We start from the raw sequence: 21,289 nt of genomic DNA on the forward strand, positions 1-21,289 counted from the left end.
AGAACCAGTACAGGAAAGGCATTCACGGGTCAGCGTAAAACCACAAATACGTGTTACCGAGGTAGTCACTGAAACTCCACTGCAATCCGAGACTGACCACGAATTCTTGGAAATTACTTCAAAGAAACGAAATCGGTCACGTTCTCGTTCGCAACAATCACAGACGTCTAACTTGGAGGAAAAGCCTCAAAAGAAAAAATCAAAGAAGCCGAAGAACAAGGTACCTAAAGTACTAGCTCAACAGCCTACGGAAACGCCTGAGGATGTTCGGCCCCCTAAGGAAACTGTACTATTTGTAGAAGAAAAGAGTGCATTAGTTCAAATAAGGGAACCGTCTCCATCACCAGCTCCTTCTCCTTATACCTCTGGTATGTCATGGGCTGCAATTGCCGCCCATAATGTGCCAGAACCTGTTCAACAAATTCGACCCCTTCAAGTTGAGGCCAAGCCAACTATCGTTGAAGATGTAAGGACATCGACAATAGAGCACTCTGTGAACATTCCAATCACTTTTGAAACCACTGAAGCGAAGACTAAAAAGCCAAAGCCAAAATCTAAGCGAAAGTTGGCCAGCGATGTGGTTGATTTTATCAATGCAGAAAAATCTGGACATCAAGTGATTGCCTCTAAGCCTGATAAAGAATCTAATTTGGGACCTGAAACCTCAACTAAAATAGTAGCAGAAACTGGATCTTCAATCGTTGAAGACGTCATCAAAACTCCCCTTGCTCCATTTAAAGTTGTTGCCAATTTTGAAGATGAACCAGTTTCTGAGCCACTTAAGGAAGCCATTTTTGTCCAAGAAGCTTTAAAGACTGAACCAATTGTTGAATCGTCGACTGTGGGCGAATCCACAACCACTACAACAGTTACCACGACAACAACATCTACCAAAATCATTAGCGAACTTGCTATTCCCGAGGAACCCAAGAATGTTAAAGAACCGGTGAAGATACCTGAAGAACCCAAAAAACCAGCATATGCTGGTCTTCCCGTCGATGACTCTTCTAGTTCGTGGATGGATGTCTTGGATGAACCAATGAACTTCTCCGATGAAGAAGAAGAACCAGTTCCTAAGCCAGAAGCGCAAGTAAAGCTTGTCGAAGAAGAAGTCGAGGTTAAGCCAATTGTTGAAGATTCGGTTGTGGACAAATCAAAGATCATAACAACAGCTACCGAAACGATTAGTGAGCATACTATTTCCGAGGAACCCAAAAATATTGAGGAACCGGTGAAGAAACCTGAAGAACCCAAAAAACCAGCATATGCCGGTCTTCCCGTCGATGATTCTTCTAGTTCGTGGATGAATGTCTTGGATGAACCAATGAACTTCTCTGACGATGAAGAGGAAACAGTTTCTGAGCCACAAAAGATTGAAGTAGTCGAGGTGAAGCCAATTGTTGAAACTTCGGTTGATAAAGAATTCGAGACCATTACAACAGTAACCACTACAATTACAACTACCGAAACCATTGGAGAACTTGCTATTCCCGAGGAACCCAAGAATGTTCAAGAACCGGTGAAGATACCTGAAGAACCTAAGAAACCTGCATATGCCGGTCTTCCCGTCGATGCCTCTTCAAGTTCGTGGATGGATGTCTTGGATGAACCCATGAACTTTTCTGACGATGAAGAGGAACCAGTTCCAGAGCCGGAGAGGCAAGTAACGCTCGTCGAAGAAGTAGTCGAGGTTAAGCCAACTGTTGAAGATTCGGTTGAGGATGAATCCAAGACCATTACAACAGTTACTACCACAATTACAACTACCGAAACTGTTGGAGAAATTGCTATTCCCGAGGAACCAAAGAATGTTCAAGAACAGGTGAAGATACCCGAAGAACCTAAGAAACCTGCATATGCCGGTCTTCCCGTCGATGCCTCTTCAAGCTCGTGGATGGATGTCTTGGATGAACCCATGAATTTCTCAGACAGCGAAGAAGAAGCCGTTTCAGATTTACATACGGAAGTAACAAGTATCGAGACACCCTTGGCACCATTTAAAGATGTTGCGACAAATAATACTCAGATTGTAGAGGCAGTTGATGCGCTTCAAGAACCAGTCGACACAGTTGATGTACCTATTGAATCTGTGACTACTGAAACCAAGAGCACTCCTCTGGCGCCTTTCAAAGTAATTCCTGACTCTCCAGCAGATGATACGTTTATATGTGAGACATCTTACTGGTCAGCAACTCTAAAGCCAGGCCAAAAACCAACAACGACAGTTGAAACAATCGAGACAAAACAAGAGGAAAGACAACTCATTGAAGTAACTATTCCAGACGATGGAGGTACTGATGAAGTCGCGGTAAAGTCACCCACTGATCAGCCAACAACATGGTCCGCAATTGTCCAAACCGAGACAACTGTGTTCCCAGCACCAGATGTACAAAAGGACAATGAAAAGACGCCTGATTGGTCTACACTTGTTGTGAGCAAAACTACCGACTTCCAGGAGCCAAAGCCTGTGAAGGATGTTGTAGATTCGGAGAACATAACAACAACGACAACAACATATGTGACCACAACGGTGACCACACATAAGGATACACCTATTGTGGAGGATGAATCGCCAGCAACATCTTATGTGTCCACTGTGGTAACCAGCCATAAAAATGAGCTGGTTCTGGAACCGGTACCTGTCGAACTAACTAAACCGGAGAACCTTATCGAGAATCTCCATCGCGATTCATTCAAGGTGCATCCCGAATACGAATTTTTGCACGGACAATATCAACAACTGAAGGTGGTAAATATAACGGATGGACCGTACTTAGAGGAATCCAAAGAAGATGTTCCTTTGGTAGAAGATTATGTGATAATTGAACCCGAAGCGATACCTGAAATCAATTCCGAAATCCTTGCTCTTAATCTTTATCTTGACCAAACCTATATTTTGCCCAAGACTCGTATAGATGTTGACACCATTAGCCAGCTGCTCACCCTTGAAAAGTCAGCCCATCCTATTGTAGAAAAAGAACCTGTTCAGTTGGAAACCAAGAGCGTAGAAATTCTGGTCGAAAAATCCATTGTAGAATCGCCTATTGAACCCGTAGCTGACGAGACCCTTGTCATTGAAACACCTCGATCCCCGACAGAACCCAGTGAACTACTTTGGAACCTCAGTCAGGATGATTTCGTCAAACTTATCAATCACTATAGGCAAACGGCAGGCGATGCTTACGCATTGTTGCCAAGGACAACTACAGACAAGACGATAGCTCAGGAAACTCAAGACGATAAGCAAAAGACTGACGGCATTACAGAAACTGTAGTGATAGCCACGACGACTACGATAACCGATCGCGTTGTAGAAAAGACTGAACCAGAAGCATCGTCATTACCAATCATTCCTACCGCCCAACCATTGACGGCACCATCGGTTGGCAACCTCGATCAGTTGCGTCTGAATCTGTATCTGGACGATTGGCAGCCAGCTAGTGTCGATGCAGATTTGGCCGACAATTTGTTCGACAGACTAAATCGTGCTGATGTCGCCAGTAGCGAAGCGGAACTCGACAAAGACAAGAACCAGGAGCCTAAACCTGACGGTGATCTTAAAAAGCCGGATGGTGATACTGGAACACCAGACAAGAACGATCATGACAGTGACGACGATGACGACGACGACGATGACGAAGAGGGAGGTAAACCGACTGTGCCAGAAATTCGCAAGCCAAACGACGACGATGATAAACCGAACGACAAGGATCCTGGTAGCGGTAGTAGTGGTAATGTGACCCCCACGCCCGAGCCCGATGCCCAGTACGGTCAGAACCGTAGCTGTTCATCGGAGTATAGGTCCACCGATCTGCCGGGTGGTGTGGGTCATTGGCGTGACGACAGTACTTATCTGGCTCTAGAAGCCGAACAGCCTCAGGTTAAACTAGAATGTGAACCACTGGCACCCGCCATATCGGGTGTTGAATCTGTTCTAACCGAAACTAATACCACATGTCCCGCCCCCGACCCCGACCCCGTTGCAGCCCCTGAAACCAGTCCCAGTACAACTACTAGTTCCCTTAACGTTGCAAACGCACTAATCCAATTGGCAAGCGCCACAACTCACACGCTGTCCGCCAAGGCGAATGCAGCAGCAACAGCCACACATGCAGCAGCGCTGGTAGCAACCAGTGCTCTACTTCCGGTTGCAACGGCCGTAGTCGATAAGCTAACGACGAAAACAACAACACCAGTGGAGACACCAGCACCAGCAGCACCAGCAGCATCGGATGTTGCGGCCGTAGAGCCCCATGTTGCACGTGCAACAGTACCAGAAGCAGCAGCAGCAGCAACAACTCCGGCAGCAACTCACACCGAAACGACAACAACTAGCAGCAGCAGCAGCGAAGAGGAGGTGGCATTGCCCACCGAAAGTACGGGTGCGGTGCGACGCACCACAACAACAACAACAACAACCACAACCGTAACGACAACAACCACAGTTGAAACGCCATCGACAACTAGCAACACAACGACAACAACCACAAGCAGCAACGATCTGCCACAACAACGCCAGAAGGTGAACATCACATTGAGCCTTCGTTTATTCATAATTCTAATTTTTGCAGCTTTTCTGTGTGGTTTCGGTATTTGTTCATGGCTTTTATACGGCAATCGTTCGTGTTGCTGTTGTGGCCAGGTTCCGACCAACGGATGCTGCTGCAGCAACGCATTGCAACAGGCGGCAGCAGCAAGAGATCCGGGAAATTGCCCGCCGTAAAGTTGGTCCGGGCCTGGCCATAATGGCAATGGATAATGCAATGCCTATATACTAACGTAAATTGATGATCGAAAACATGTTTTGATTTTTTTTATGTTTTACTTAAGTTTTTCATTTTTATTATGTTTGTATTGTATGTGTTGTTTTTGCTAAACGCATCCAATAGGCTTATGTTTTGAGTTTGTATACCTAAACGAAAAAGTTACTATACCTTTATGAAAGCACCTAACTTAGACGTAACGAAATATGTAGATTTGTTGTAACTTAGTTCCTTCTACTAATTGATATTAACCTTTGTAAAAGCCCAGTAATCAGAGACTACTAATGGTAGTGATAATAATAAAATCTATATTAACCAACTTGCACGTTTTAATACCGATAGATCAGCTGATCTATATACCACCCAGCGTATACGTAGTTTTCTTCGCAGATTTTTCACACACCAGAGCACAAGACACTAGCACACACGATCACGCATATTGAGCACTTTTCCTGCCACACCCCCCACCCACCAAACACAGTGCCGCACAAAAGTGTGTGTGCACGCAATTACCGGGTTCCCAAATGCAGAAAATGTCCATTATGTGTAACGCACGTACGAGTATATACGAGTATGAGTTCATTGCCTCGCCTACCGCCCTGCTATCAGGAATTTGCGCGCAGAGTACTCCCTGCCACAGCTATAAATACCCTACCCATCCAATCCGATCCGATGCGATCCATGCGGTGCAGGCCGTCTTTTTGCTCGAAAATAGTCTCCCGTTCATTTTAGAATTTTTAGTCTGCAATGTGCAATGAACGCGTTGAGTTTGACTGCGAAATCCCAAAGAAGTGTTTCAAGAATCTAAATGTTTGGTTAGTGCCAATGTGTGTAAGAATAGGAAAACAAGATCTGAAATCAGTTAAATCGAGGATTATTCTGAATTTGTACATATAACAAAGGAAAGTAAGTCTCTTTACCATTGCAATCAATTTTCCAACATTACCTAAAGACAGTCAGTAGGAACCGCATCTTTTGGTACTTTTGTCTATCCGCCTATCGCCATTTAAACTAAGATAATTATAAATGCCAAATGCATGTGCTACGTTACTTTAAACGAAGTTAAGTCTTAGAGCTAGTGTTATTTTTAAAAGCATTTACTCGCATTCCCTTTAAAAAAAAGAATACATCTTGTTGTATGGCTGTGCATCCATTTCAGTTTTATAAATACCTAAATATAATTATTCTACTTCATGTACATATGCTGTATGTGTATAGAAGCCGGCCACAAATATTTACATCTATTGCGTTCTCCAGCAATAATCCTTCGAAAATTGCAATCGTTATTAATATTAACACCCTTTCTACACCGTCTCCCCAACCACAACAAAATCACTCACAAAAACTATAGGATCTAATTACGCAAGAGCTCGACGAACTGCTCCAATCGCTTTCGAGCGTCGAGGATGGCATCGCCAACATGAACCAGAGCAGCTTGGATGGCATGCTACACGGATTGAAGGTAATAATAGTTATTAGTCTAAGGCCGAAATAACACCACCTTTTTGATGCTTGATTCGGCATGTACTACAACGTAGCTAGATTAATTTGAATTAAAATATCTACTCACACCTTGTACATAACTTTTGTAAACGATTATTGGATGCTGGCGTGTGTCAGAGAACTTTAATAACTCAATCGCATCACTCCATAAAGAATCGTACATTTTTCGTCAGGCTGTTTTTTTTTTGCACCAACAGAATACCCTTCAGTTGTTAGTTTTGTCCAGTTGTAGTGGTCGTACCTTTGGCTGTCTAAGTATTACAATTTTGTAGGCCCAAAATCCAATTGTATAGTTACGTAGATTTATATACATATTTGGAAAGAACATATTTCTGAAACCCATATTTTACACGCCCGATGTGTGCAGCTAATCCAGAGCAATCTCGAAGTACACGAAAGGGACGCCATCGAGTTAAAGAACCAGGCAAAGACATTGCCCACAGATCCGGCCACCGAACGTTTGCTCAACGACACCGTGGACCGCATTGACCTACTACTACGCCGCACTCAGCAAGGCATCACCATGATAGCGGTAAGTGTTTGTGATCTACGTCCATGGTTGCCCGTACTCATAGTTCTTTAATCCGTATGCAGAATGCTATGCATGGTCAGAAGAAGCGCCAGCAGGAGATCGACGAGTACCAGCAACATCTGCTGGAGCTGGAGCAATGGATCATCGAGGTCTCCGCCGAACTGGCTTCCTTTGAGCCCACCTCGGACAGCAGTACGGATGAGCAGGTGCTCAAGTCGCAGGTGGAGAGAAGCCAGCAGTTGCTGCGCACCCTCAAGGATCGCCAGCAGTCCATGGAGGATTTGGTGGAACAGACGCGCCAGCTGCAATCCCATCCCGATGTTGCTCCCCTGGCGGACACGCTGATGGAGCAGCTGCAGAGTATCATTACCATACTGCGGGAACAGGTCACAGTGGCCACCAAGCGCATCTTTACCATTGAAAAGCGCATCGTGGACTTGCGAAAGGCCAAGAGCGAGGAGGCGCAACGCCAGCGTGTGCTGGCTGATTCACTCATCAAGCCACCAACAGAAGTCCCAGCGGGTCCAGAGGCGCATGAATCCATCGAGTCCAACGAGAACACCATCGACTCGAGCTCCATGCCCGAAGAGGAGATCAAACCGACTGGAGTGTATGTGGAGACACAGACATCGCTCAGCCTGCAGCAACCCCCAGTTCAGGTGGTGACCACCACGACTGTGGAGGCGCAGACCAGCTTCAAGGAGCCAGCTGTAGAGACCGCAGAAGTGGCTCTGCAAACCCAGAAGGAGCGTTCGCCCACCGAGAACATTATGGTAACGCAAACGGTGCAGCATGGCCAGGAAACGATCCAGATCGACACGACTCGCAACAAGGATGTGCCCGATGAGCCCGAAGATGTCCAGATTGAGGCTCGTTATCATCAACGCCCTAAGGGCGATGTCGACCGCGCCACCGAGTTGATCCTTAAAAATGTGCCTCAAGCATTCGAAACCACGTTCGTGGAGCCCGATGAGACGACCACTGAAGTGATTGTGGGACCCGATGGCACCAAACACATAGTGCTCAAGAAAGTAACCCGAACCCGCCAGCAAGTTGTACAGCAGCAGCAGATTAGCTCAATCGAGACAATTAGCGATTCAGATGGCAACATTGAGGTTCACTCCACGGGTCAGATTAATTTGGAGAATGTGCACACCACGGACACCAAAGCTGATCCGGAGGAGGGCAGTGTCCACACAGTAATCACACAGCAAACACGTGGTGCTGTTGTGGATTCATCGCAGCCCGAGGGTGTGATCCTACAAGAATTCGAAACCGAGCCCACTATTGAGAAATACGAAGAAGTGATTGCCCCAGGCTCCCAGGCGCAACTGATTCCCATGCAGCCAGGAGATGTGCAGACCCAAGGCACCATCCGAGCAGTAGTCCAGCAGGTGACCCGTAAGGTGATCCGTAAGACGCGCAAGATAATCAAGCGGGTGGTGATCATTGACGGCAAGGAGCACATCACTGAGGAAGTGGTCGAGGAGCCAGAGGAAGTGGAGATCACAGAGGAGGAGACAGCACCGCACATCAATGTAAATATTGTGCGAACCGTTGACGGAAAGGTGGTGAGTGAGGAGGAGTTCCAGCGAATGATGCAGGAGCCCGGAGTTCTAATCGAAGAAGTGGCCACGGATCTGCAAAAGCAGACGACGACAGAGCCGCAGCAAGAGGTATTTGATATTGAGTCTACCCAAGTCACAACCACCACAAGAACTACAACCGCAACCACACAAGAACAAGAACAGCCAGAACAACAGACACAACCAACAACAGAAACGACCAATGAAGCACCAGTAGAGTTGCCAGCACCTCAAGTAGATGTTGAACAACCCGTAGTAGTTGCCACTACCAGTCCCGTTCATGTTCCAACAGCGGATGTAGTAGAGCCCAACGATGCCTCACCGACTCTAGATGTCGAAGCAGTGGTTGAAGATATCAACGAGATTTGGCCACTGGAACATCACCTCAAACCCACCAACATTGACTTCTCCCAGCACGTCGAAGAATTGGCAGCACCAGCGACCACAGTGGAGACTGAAGCCTCCATGCCAGTAGAGGAAATTTGGCCGACAAGCCCAGAGACCGGAAACTCATTGACCCTGGAGCACTATGAGTTCGAGCCACAATCACCTCTTGAAGAGAGCACAAAATCTGATCTAGTTAAGCCCCAAGAGACTGAACCGCAAGCTGTTGCTGAAACCAAGCCAGAAGCCATTACCACTGGAAGTATTACCATTACCAAGACTACAACCACCATCACAAGCTCGACAGAAATACCAGAGGAAACTCTTGCCCACAATTTGCCAGCAGATGAACAACAGCCTCCTGCATCCAAAATCAAGACTGACATTAACAGTTTCCTTGAAGCCGAACAGACTTTGGCCGCAGCTCTACAGGAGCAGTCTTCAACTCCCACCGAAGCATCGGTTGTTGAAGATGTAAAGGAAATTGTTCAGCCCGAGGAAATTGTTCTTGAGGAGGGGACTGTTGAAATTTCAACCATCAAGACTGAAGAGAATCAAGAAACAGCAGTTACAGTGGAGGAAGTGAAATCCCTGCCAGCAGAGCCTGAACCAGTAGACTCCGAGCTGAAGGAAGTGGCCATTGACATTGTTGAGCAGACTGACCAAAAGCCAGAAGAACTCGTTGTTGGTACACAACCAACACCTGGTCAAATCGACTTGCGTGCCGCCACTCAACTCTTCATCTCTGGAGAGGCCGCAGCTTCAGCGGCTCCACAGAAAACCTTCCAAATTACAGCACCCTCTCTGGAGGACAATGGCGCTGGCGTGCTGAAGGTTGTCCTGGGCAAGGAAGAGGATACCGCATCTCCAACCACCGGCAAGGTTAGCATGACCATCATTGAGACCGCCGCTGCTCCCGTCACCGACGCCAAGCGGCGTCGAAAGAAAAAGAAGAGAAGAGATACAAAGCACGAGGGGGAGCTCGAGCAAGAACAAGAGACTGAGCCGGAAGCCGTTGCCGTTCAGGAGCCTGAGGTGAGCTCTGATGTGCCCGTTTCTCCGGAGGATTCACCACGCGATACCGTTCGCCATGAGTCCATAGTTGAGATTAGCCCCGATAGCGATTTGTCCAGCATTGAGACTGACACGAAGGTGAAGATTGTGGAGGATGCCGTTGTTTCTTCACCATCGGAGTCGCCACGAGCGCCAATGGTTGAGCTGGTCATTCCCACTGAAGTGGTTGAGTTGGCTTTGGTCGAGGATGAGGAACAACAGACAACACCACGAGTTCCCTCGCCCACTGAAAAATCGGAAGTCGAACAGGATATTAAGTCCGTGCAGACTTCGCCACAGCATCAACCCACCCTGGATGAGACTGCAGTGCAGACGAGTCTGGAGGTGCAGCCAGATAACCAGGAGAATGAATCGCAAACACTGATTGTGGAGATAACGGAGACTGAAGCACAAACCACTCCCAGAAATGAGGAGCAGCCTGTGGCTGTGGAAATATCCACCACTGAGATTCAAACCGATGTGAGTGGGCAGCCAGCTGAAACTGTAGAGATTTCCAGCCAAACAACAGTGACCACCACCATCGAGAAGGAGCTGCAGACCACTCCAAAGGATTCTCCTCGCGCACCAGAGGCAGGCAGCAGTGACGTGGTGGAATCTCTGGTGCAGGACTTGGTTAAGGATTTGACTACCGATCTGCCAGTTCGTACAAGCGAACAGTCTACCGTGACTGAGACCACCACAACCACTGAGACCCATGTGCAGACAACCACTCCGGAGCCAAGGGAAACAACTGAAGTCATAAGACCGGAAACCGTCCATGAAGAGACCTCAACCGTGGAACTAGTGCAGATCGCTGATGGTGAGATGCAAACCACGCCTCGTGGAGATGAGCAACCCGCATCTTTGGATGATACCTCTCTGACAGCCACATCGATATCCGTTTCGGAACCCTATGAACTGGAGGTCAAGACTACGGTGGCCATTCCCGCCGATTCCGATACATCCGTGGCTGAGCCGACGGTCTATGAATACACGCAGACCATGCAGCTGCCCAAGCAGGACAAGAAATCCAAGAAGGACAAGAAAAAGAAGCAGAAGAATGTGCCTGAAGTGGAGCAGCAGCTGCCAGAGGAGCCACAGATCAGTGTGACCGTTGAAATCGCACCTGAGTTGCTAACAGAGTCAGGTATTGTGGTATCCACTAACCAGCAGATTGAAGATGTGCCTCATGTAACACCCGTGGTGGAGACTCCCATCGAATCCGAAGAAGTGGAAACGCCCAAAGCTCAACGAGTGCAACTTCAAATCACCAAGACCACTGTATACGATGAGTATCCCGATCTGCCAGTGCATATTACTGAGCAGAACAAGGTGCTAATTGCGTCCCAGCAGAGCAAACGATCCGGAGCAGGACCCACATCCTCAGCGGTGACCATCGAAGAGGTGGGCTCACCCACGGAGGAGCTGGTGGTGCCCATCACCCCGGGACCAGACAATCTGAGTGGCGAGCCCCAAAACATTTGGTTCAGTGCCACCACCAGTGTGGATAAGACACCCATTGAACTCTCCCAGGCTCTGATTATGAGCGAGAGTTTGCAGCACTATCCAGGACAACAGCAACTGACCAGCCAGCAGCCAATCCTGATTTCCACCAAGGAGGCCATTGGCGATCGCATCAAGCAGCTCAAGCAGGCGACGCCCCAACAAGCCACTCCCCTGAGCAACGTGCTCCACTTGGCCACCTTATCGGAACAGATTAAGGAACTGCCCACTGAGCAACGCATCTTGGAGGTCAACGAAGGTCTCCAGGATCTCGATGTTGCCATTAAAAATGGTGACAAGACTGTGATTCAAACCACTGTTATCACGGTCATCGAGAAGGTATCAACTTGGTTGGAAACCATCGAGTATCGCGTGTACCTCATCAGGCAGAACTCCAATGAGGGACCCTCCGAAGAGAAGCTGGACAACTATAACCAACTCAACGACGAGCTAAGCACGATCAAGCAAAATGTCGGCCAGCTGGAGCGACAATTGTCCAAGGCTGAACCGGAACCAGAGTTGCTGCAGTGCGTGGATAGCCTGAAGGAGCATGTGGATGCAGTGGAGCAGGTGACACAACAGAACCAGGTGCAGGACAGCAATGATCTGGACAAGTGGCACAGCTTCGAGGTACTTCTGTACAGCGTGTCCGCCGTCTTGGCCGAGCTGCAGCAGAGCTACGATCTTTTGATCAATCAGGAGTATCCCTTGTCCGCCAAACTGGCCCAGCTGGACGAGTTGGAGCAGCAGCACGAGGCGGCACAGCAGCAACTTGCGCAGCTCTGTCAAAATGCTCGAGCTTTCCAGCGCGATTTCCCAGGCAAGAAGATGCCGCAGGATGTGCACAATGCCTTCGAGACCAGCAAGAATATTGCCAACAACATTCAGGCCGAGCGTGAGCGTGTCCTTCAACTTCAATCCCTGGCGGAGGAGTACGAGCAGACCCTCAAAGAGTTCACCAAAATCACGGTTCTTGCCGACAAGCTGGTGGAGAGTCCAATAGTTTCCAGTTCCCTCGAGCAGCTAAACAACGAGGTGCAGAAACAGCGGAAGTTCTTCGTAAATCTCAGCCACTGTCGTGCCATGTTGGAGTCCCTGGAGGAGAACATCGATAGTGAGACCCGCGAGAAGCACTCGGAATTGCACAAGGAGCTCTACAACAGGGCTACTAGTCTGCTGGACAAGGCATCCGAAAGGTCCTCCAAACTGGTGCAGGCTGCCTCCCGGTGGACTGTGCTGGAGAAGGGCATGCGAGATGAGCTCCAATGGCTCCAGGTGGCACAGCAACGAGTTCCCGACTTATCTGCCGTAACTTCCGCCGACTACGATCAATATACCACCCTGTACCAATCCCTGAGCAATGATATCTCACATCACTACGTGAAGATGACACAGCTTTCGGGAATTGCCAACAAGTTGCAGCATTTGGTGCAGGCTCCCAATCTCGTGGAGGAAACCAATGAGGCATTGATAGTGCTGCTCAAACTGCGCGAGGAGGTTGCTCTCTACCTTCACCGCCTTCTGGTCTTCAAGGAAATCTGGGTGCAGTACGAACAGCAAACGGATAAACTGGAGGCCTTTGTACGCGAAGCAGAGCAGGAACTGAGGAACATTCAGATACCCTCGCAGCCCACACACCAGCCCATCGAGCACATGCGTCAATTCTGGGAGATCAAGGCCCGCTTCGAGCTCCACAATAATGTGCGAACCGATACGGGTCTGAGCTTTGAGAAATCCCTGCAGGTCATTCCATTGGCCGACGAGATGCTTCAGCGGCAGTTCCATGCCCAACTGGAGGATCGCTGGCAGGCCGTGGCCCAGGCCATCGAGCTCATTCAGCACAACATTGTGGAGTGCCTGTCGTCGGAGGATGTGCCCGCGGACGAGAAACTCAAGATGGTGGAGCGAGAGCTGCAGGAGATCTACCTGACCATGACCAGCATGAAGGGTGTCATCAAGAACGAGGAGGAGCTCTGCCTGTACATCGAACGAGTCCAAGTACTACGCACTCGCGTCGGATTCATTGGCAACGAGCTGGGCAGGATTGGACTCCAGGAGCCCGCCATTGAGCCGGAAAAAGTGGGTGAGCTATTCGCGCTCTCTCACAAGATAAGCACCCAGATTGCCGAGGAGCTGGAGGGTGCATCTGTGCTGCGTGACCAACTGCAGGCCATCCAGGAGGGTATTAGCAATCAACGCAAACACCAGGCCAAGATCTCGGTCATACTGGATGAATGTGAAGCCGCCGAGCGCCAAGGAGCAGATGTCCTCGAAAAGGCCGTCGCCGATTGCCAGGCCGCCGGCGAGGAGCTGGTCATCAGCTGGCAGGAGATTATGCGAATCCGCCAAATGCTCCACACCCTGCCCATGCGCCTCAAGATGTCCGTTTCCCCAGTCAAGTTGGAGAGGGACATCTCCCAACTGCAGGACGACCACGCCTTCCTCGAGAGCAAGTGCACCAACATAATGGCCATCCTGCGAAGCCGACTGGCCGTCTGGCTGCGCTACGAACGTCAGCTGGAGCTGGTCCACGGATCCGTCCAGGAAACCGATTTCATGATGGAACTCATCCGGGTGCACGGTCAAGTCGACTACGAGCGCCTGCGCAAAGCCACGGAACGTTTGGAGGTTAGTTTTCAGCCCACAATTTTATGACTTTGTTTACGTGCGCGCTTAGGGATCGATTTGTATCTCAGATAAGTTCGTATCTTTCTGCCTGATCCAAAATCTCGCTACCTGCCGAGCGGAATTTTCGCGAACTGCTTATCAGCTTAGTTTTCCCCAGGGGAAAATTAGCTACAAAATTCACAACATTTTTGCGACGCGCCGCCTTTATTTTTCGACATTCGAGTCAGAAACATCTACAGCGCTCGGTGATTAAAACACGAGAACATATTTTCTTGCTTCTAAAACATAATTTTAAAATAAAACGTAATTTTTGAAATTTCGACATCGAGCAAAGTTTTACACGTAATGTAACTTATTTCGGGTTGAATGTAGATTTGAAGAGCTTTCCGTCGCCAAACTTTCCCCAAGCTTTTTCGTAAGCTCCCGCCGCTTGTGGGGCTCTTTACGTAGCCAGTTTATCGTGGCCCCAGTTGACGTTAACTTCGAACCGAGCGCGTATCTCTCGTCGCGGTCGGAAAACCGGAAAACCACATACAATCCAGACTAATCCATCTTTATCCGGGCCAATTAACCCATCGCAGGGACTGGCTGGCGATCTGCAAAACCGCGAGCAACTGATCGATGAGCTGAAGGGTGCGGCCAAGCCGCTGATCGAGAGTTGCGATGTCCAGATTGTCGAGCAGATCGAGTCCGCTGTCCAGGAGGCGGTAGTCGCCTGGCATGACACCAGTGAGAATCTGCAGCAGCTGCGAACCCGCTACCAAAGAGCCGTCGAACTGTGGGACAAGTACCGCAACGCGTCAGCGGCCGTCAAGAACTCCATTGACCAGCAGATGGATACGGTCAAGTCCCTGGAGCAGCCCCTGGATGCCCTGCAGCACGCCAAGGTGAGTGCCCACAAATGCCGTGACCCGTCCGGCAAACGGGTCGTATGAGTGATGTGCATCGCGTGTGGGCGTTAGTGATGCCAACGACCTGTTTGTCACATAGTCACATAAGTAAAATCGAACCGGAAAATACAATAATTGAACAAACAATTGGGACAGAAAATCGGTTAATATGTGTACATTCTAAACACAAGGATTTATTGATTGGTTGTTGGTTGTTGTTTAAAGTCAATTACTGTAATTTAACAAGTTTAAGTTTTTCCAAGTGCAGTATAACATTGTATTATTCATAATTCTAATGACACATTTCCGTTACGATGTTTTTGAGATCTTTTGAGAAATTAATTTATTTAGATAAGAGGGTGATATAAAACTGAGTGCACACTTTGTCACTGATGAAGCCAACTCTGGTGGACTGTGTACGCTTTTTTTGGCGGCAAACTAGCACACAAATGCGGCTCCTTAATTGGCCACTGGAGACGCAGCTGTTCCAGCTAGTAATTACATTGATTTTCTCCGTAGTGCTCGCCCTATCAATTTTTTTGGGCGCACCAATGTAATGGGTTCGTAATAGTTCCGCCGTGTATGTGCATATATGAGCTAACTTGGTCCGCTGTGTTTGTGTCATAAATTATGCTTTTGGGTAAATAAAACCGACATCGACGTACGATTTCTTTTTCGGCATTTACTTAAAAAATTAACGCATACTCGGGTCGCCGTTTTGTGTTTATTGATCATTAGGGTCATTATACCATAGGCCCTACTCGTTGGTGTAATTATATTTTCGGACAGACAGCCAACTGTCATTTCACACAGGAGGCGAGTTTATCAACCCGCTGCGGTTGGGCTATATTTTCGTATTATTATTATACATAGTATTTTTGTATACATAGCAGCTTTAGCTTTATCATCAACAGCAGCAGTATGGGAGCGGTAGAAAAACGGCGGGAACAGGTCCGCAAATGCCTTGAGCTCCGAAAGAAGATAAATGCGGAAAGATAGATAGATAGATAGGTACTTAATCTATGTTGGTATTTTCAATGCCGCTGCTCTAAGCGCTTGTTTGCTCATGTAGCAGCATGATAAAGCATCGCCAAATACTTGCCAGATGATATCATAGGGCGCACATTACAAAGAGCATTACTGAATTAGAGAATTAGAGAACTTATGCGAGTGCGGCAAGTGGTGACCCGTTTTCCCCCCAAATTGAAATCGAAAGTGCGCCGGGCACTCGCAGCCCTAATTACCATTGCCTAGCAGGGAAGTGCACTCGACATCACAATTGATAAGGGTCTGCGGCACGAAATGGAACGCCAGCCCGGCCGGCTTGAGCTAAATACTTTCCGTCGTCGACGAGTTAAATATAAACCAGTGACATTTTGCCAGGCATCCGATATAATTGGGGTATGTTTCATTCAGAAAGAACTTTTCGGTGGCGAGAACAATATTAGAGATAGTTAGGCAAATGGCAAAGGAAATGGATGATAGATGACTGCTATGTAGAGGGTATTTATATATTTGGCATTTAAACTAATAACTTGTTTGGCAGAACAAACACGTGTTAATTGAGTGGCGGTGATTATCTGGACCCTGATCTTCATTAGCTGATTTGCTCTCCATCTCTCTCTCTCTCTGAACTCGCACAGGTATGCCAAGACAACCTGACGACCCAGAATGACAGAATCTTGGAGCTGCGCGACATTGTGGCCAAGATCGCCGCCGATGTGGGCCTGGATGCCTCGGCCCTCATGCAGGGTGAACTGGATGCACTGGGCCAGCGATTGGCCGAGTGCAAGGATGCCATCACCACGCTGGCCAACGTGGCCGAGACGCAGGACAAGGAGCGCAAGGAGCTCGACAAGGAGGTGACTCTGGCCAAGGCCTACTTCAACAATGTGCAGCAGGTGAGTGATGAGCGGTGGATATTAATGAAATTATGATAGCACACGGATGTAGGACGTATGTATGTATATGGAACCCCCTGAATTAAACCCAACCATCCTGACCAGCTATCGATTGTGGCGTCGAATAGATGGATATTTTGCATATGTTTGTATGTCAGTTTGAGTTTGGCGTGTGAAAATTCCCACACTAACGCATACCGATTAGCCGGCAAGTGTTTTTATTTTCTTTTTTTTTGTGTTGGTAGCTGGTGGTTGTTAATCCAATACGAAGGACATGCTATTTTAAGTGGGTTAAAAGTTGAAAAAGTTTTTGTGTACCCTGGTTGGCAGCCCACTCACCGTGGTCCCAGTGCTCCTCCGCATCATTATTGATTGATAAGAGGCGTGAATATAATTTTGAAGAGTACGCTTTCCCTTTGGGAAAAACATATAAAATCGTAAATGACACTTGTCCTGTGGGAAGGATGGTAAATAATTGATGACCATATGGATATATGTCCTGTGTTTTGGTCTTTGGCGCTAGGAAACTAATTGTCGACTATGTCGGTTTTGGTCTCGTGGTTAGAAACTACTTTGTTCTACTACTAACTTCCCCGAAGAACGGGATCTGAGCACTTTAGGAAATAACAAACAAATTAATTCTTTGATAAGCGCGTTCTTCAAGAGGTATGAAGTGCTTTCGCGTCTGAATCAAATGAACCAGAATATAAATGGCTGATTAACGATCGTATACTTGAACGATTCAATCAAGAAGGTGTAAACGATCGATTTCATAGATAGAATGCATATAAGTGCCTAACAAATTACCGTATCAAATTGGGCATTCTTGGGTGAAACTTTCCAAACCACCTTGCACCACGGTGGGCTCATTTGCGTGGCACATGCCAACCAGTTTGGATTTCCCCCACCCCTGCCCTCTTCCACTCCCAAACCCAACTGCACCGCCCACTCTGGGCCCCCCTCATCGATGCCTCAGACAATTGAAGTTGGCCACTGGGAGCGCGTGTCGTTGGCATGAGGTCATTGCCAGTTGGCGGAAAGAGTTGCAATGTGCCACACCGTTTGCCATTGTCGTGGAAGCCATGCAGTGGACAGACCGACGAATGGTAACCGGAGACATCCGAGCAGCCATATTAGGGTCAGGCCAATTAGCGATGCAAGAAGCATATTAAAAGCTGACCACTGCGTATGAATAAAGAATAATATTTTGCTTTGCTTTCTTGCAGGACATTTCCCGAGAGGTGCCGCAAAATCCCAAGGAGAGCGAGGAGCAGCTGGCCGCCTTGCGAGCACATCTTCAGACTTTGGCACGAACGGAAGAGCAGCTGCGTCAGCTGAAGGAGCGCCATCAGAACAGCAGCGAAGTAGCACCATCGGCAACTGGCAGCGATGACGATGGCATCCTGGAGGTGCTAGCCCTGTGGCAGAAGATCTTCCAGGACACCTTCCAGGAGTACCATCGCCTGTCCACGCGACTCGCCCGCAGCCAAAATAGCTCGGAGGCGCTGCGATTGTGGCGGCAGTACCTGCAGCACGTCCAGTCCTTCCTGTCCTGCGCCATTCCCGAGGATTACAGCAGCCTGCGAGAGCAGCAGCAGCTGTGCGCCATCCACCAGAACTTGCTCATCTCGCAGCAGAGTGTGCTTTCCGAAACCCCACTGGAATCGGAGCTATCGGAGCAGTACAAGGCACTGACCAACCTGCACAATGAAACGCTCTCGCGGATCATGCAGCGAAATGGTGAGCTGGAGAGGCGTGTGAGTGGCTGGAATGCCTACCGCCAGCAGCTGGCTGCCCTTTTGGACTGGCTGCGTCAGAGGGAGGCGGAGCGCAATGCCCTCCAACTGCGCTACATTCACCTGAAGCGAGTGCCCCACCTGAAGCACCGCTTGGACGCGATGATCCAGCAGCTGGAGCAGGGAGAACAGCAGAGCAAGGCTTTGCAGGAGCAGCAGCAGGAGCTGGCCAGGCACTGTGACGACGCGCTGGCCACCGCCATGCGAATGGAGCAGGCCAGCATTGGCCAGCGGATCAGCAATCTGCGTGCGGCCCTTAAGACCTGGCAAGGATTCCTGCAGCGCGTCACCCAGCTATCGGAAAGCTACGAGCAGCGAGTGAACCAATTGCAACAGGAATTCGGTGCAGCTCAAAGGCTTTTGGATGCCAACAGCGAGTCCCTGCCCACTCAACCAGCGGCGATTGAGCAACTTTTGGGATCCCTACGTGCGCAGAGGGTCCAACTTGGTGCCCAAGTCTCCGCTCTGGAGAGTCTGACTGTGACCCAGGAGGAGCTCAAGGAGTGCATCAGTCCGCACGACATGAAGACCATTCGCCAAAGGAACTGGCTGCTCTGGCAGCAGCACGCCGATCTGGACTACCAGCTGGCCAACCTGATCAACTCCATTGAGGAGCGGCTTTCCCTACTGTCCAACTATCAAATCAGATACGATCGCATCTCCCAGTGGCTGCAACGTTTGGAACAGCGTGTGGAAAAGGATGCCGATGTCACGGCCATGACCAATCCCGAACAGGCAGCCAAGCAGCTGGAGCAGCAAGTTAATTCCGAGCTGCAACTGCGGGACAAGGAACGGGAGTGGCTTCTATCGACCAGCAGGGAACTGCTCACCCTCTACTCCGAGCCGGAAGTGCGGTCCCAGGTGCAACAGCAGAGCGACACCCTCATCGATCGCTGGCAGCGTCTCAAGTATTTGGCCAAGCAGAAGGCCACCAAGATAGGGGAGCTCAAGATGACACTTCTCCGGTTGGAGGAGCGCATCGCCCTGATCCGCGCCTGGCTTTTCGAGGTGGAATCCCAACTGGACAAACCCTTGAATTTCGAGAGCTACACACCGAATGTGATCGAGGCCAAGCTAAAGGAGCATGAGCAAATCCAACGCTCCATTGAGCATCACAGCAGCAATGTGGGCGAGGTGCTAAATCTCGTAGAGATGCTCCTCAACGATGCGGACAGCTGGCGCACCCAGGTGAACACTTCCGGATTAGCGGCATCAGCTCAGAATCTGGAGCAGCGCTGGAAGAACGTGTGCAGCCAGTCGGCGGAGCGCAAGGCTCGCATCCTGACCATTTGGAATCTTCTCCAGCAGCTGATCAAACTCACGGCCGAGCACAAGAACTGGCTGGGAAAACAAGAAAGCCAAATTGCCGGCTTTGAACGAGATCAGAAGTCCAACAGCAAGCAAAAGCTGGAGGAGCGCCAGAAGGAACTGAGAGCTAAGCTGGAGGAGCTGGAAAGCCAGTCGGTGAATCTTCGCCAGCTGGAGCAGATCTATGCCAAGCTAACCATGAGCGCTGGCGTCGAGCCGGAGAACATCCAGAAACTGACGCTGCCCACCAAGGTAATGGTGAGCATGTGGCGCCAGTTGACGCCACGCTGTCATGCCCTATTGGATGCCATCGACAAGGATGCCAAGCTTATGCGCGAGTTCAACAATGCCCAACTGGAGGCCACCAACTCCCTGAATGCCATACAAAAGGCATTGGAACAACTGCCAAGCGTGGAGGATCAGCAGACCTCCAAGGCGCAGCCCAAAGCGGTGCTCCAACGATTGGAGAGCCTGGAAAAGAAGTTGCAGGACGCCCAACAGCATGTCCAGCAGGCGGATAGCCTGGCCCAGGAGGCCAAGACCAGGACCAAGCAGCAGCCCCAACTGAAGCAATTGCTGGAACTTGTGTCCGCCTACACCACCCTCTGGCAAACGGTCCACACCCGCATTGTGACCCTCAAGACCACTTGGCTCACCAGAGCAGCACAGGCAGCCGCCGCGCTGCCGGTCAATGAAGCAGCCAACGCCGCCGTCCAGGTAAACACCCTGTCCCAGCGGAAACTTCGGCAGGCGCAGCAGATGCAGAGGGAAACCTCCATCACGGCCAAGGATGCGTACATCATGGAACTGCAGACTGCGATCACGGAGTGCCAGAGCAATCTGGACGAGCTGCAGCGCACGGTGGTGGACAAGACCCGCAAGCCGGGACCCCAGAAGATAGCCAAGCTGCTGGGCAACGCGCAGTCATCCACCGAGCTGGTGAAGCATCTCAGCCATCTGCTGCTCACCGAGTGCAAGGCGGATGACCAGGCTGCCGAGGTGGACACCGTGGCAGAGCTCACGTTGCGCTTCGATACACTGCAATCGCAGTGGAAGGCGCGACAGCAGCACGATCAAAATGCAAGGTAGGATTCTATGCCAATTATCCACATATTTGTTGTCATAGGTCTTGCCAAACCGAGAAATCCTTTTAAGTCGGAGTCAAAGTGGCATATTTGGGAAAAACCCTTCCCAATTGTGTCTCAAATACTCCGAAAACAACTATGCAATAGGGACGAACGGCATCCTGAATAGTGTATCATATTATGACAGATGACTTGTGTTCGTCCACATCTAATTTTTAAATATACCAATAGGGATTTCCCTTTTCGGTTTGGCAAGTACTGAAACACATTCGGTTCGCCGAATGCCAATTTCTGCTGGTGATTTGGGTCTGTTCTTGACTAACCAATTGTTTTATTGCTTTCCATCTTGCTGTTGCC

General features: G+C 49.3%; 1 protein-coding gene across 17 annotated transcripts in view; it reads left to right on the forward strand.

The window, feature by feature from the left end:
- LOC120448010 (nesprin-1) overlaps positions 1-21,289 on the forward strand; it is a 103,952-nt gene that overhangs the window by 79,498 nt on the left and 3,165 nt on the right. For 15 of the 17 annotated variants that reach the window (XM_039630282.2, XM_044006112.1, XM_044006136.1 and 12 more), the window contains 6 exons: positions 6,115-6,225; positions 6,634-6,798; positions 6,861-13,952; positions 14,534-14,839; positions 16,486-16,743; positions 17,970-20,932. In XM_039630282.2, coding sequence (XP_039486216.1) covers positions 6,115-6,225; positions 6,634-6,798; positions 6,861-13,952; positions 14,534-14,839; positions 16,486-16,743; positions 17,970-20,932 — 10,895 coding nt within the window. The remainder of the gene's footprint in view (positions 1-6,114; positions 6,226-6,633; positions 6,799-6,860; positions 13,953-14,533; positions 14,840-16,485; positions 16,744-17,969; positions 20,933-21,289) is intronic. The other 2 variants (XM_039630525.2, XM_039630601.2) reach the window with 1 other exon arrangement.

The sequence above is a fragment of the Drosophila santomea genome, chromosome 2L, assembly GCF_016746245.2.
Source record: "Drosophila santomea strain STO CAGO 1482 chromosome 2L, Prin_Dsan_1.1, whole genome shotgun sequence".
NCBI lineage: Eukaryota > Metazoa > Arthropoda > Insecta > Diptera > Drosophilidae > Drosophila > Drosophila santomea.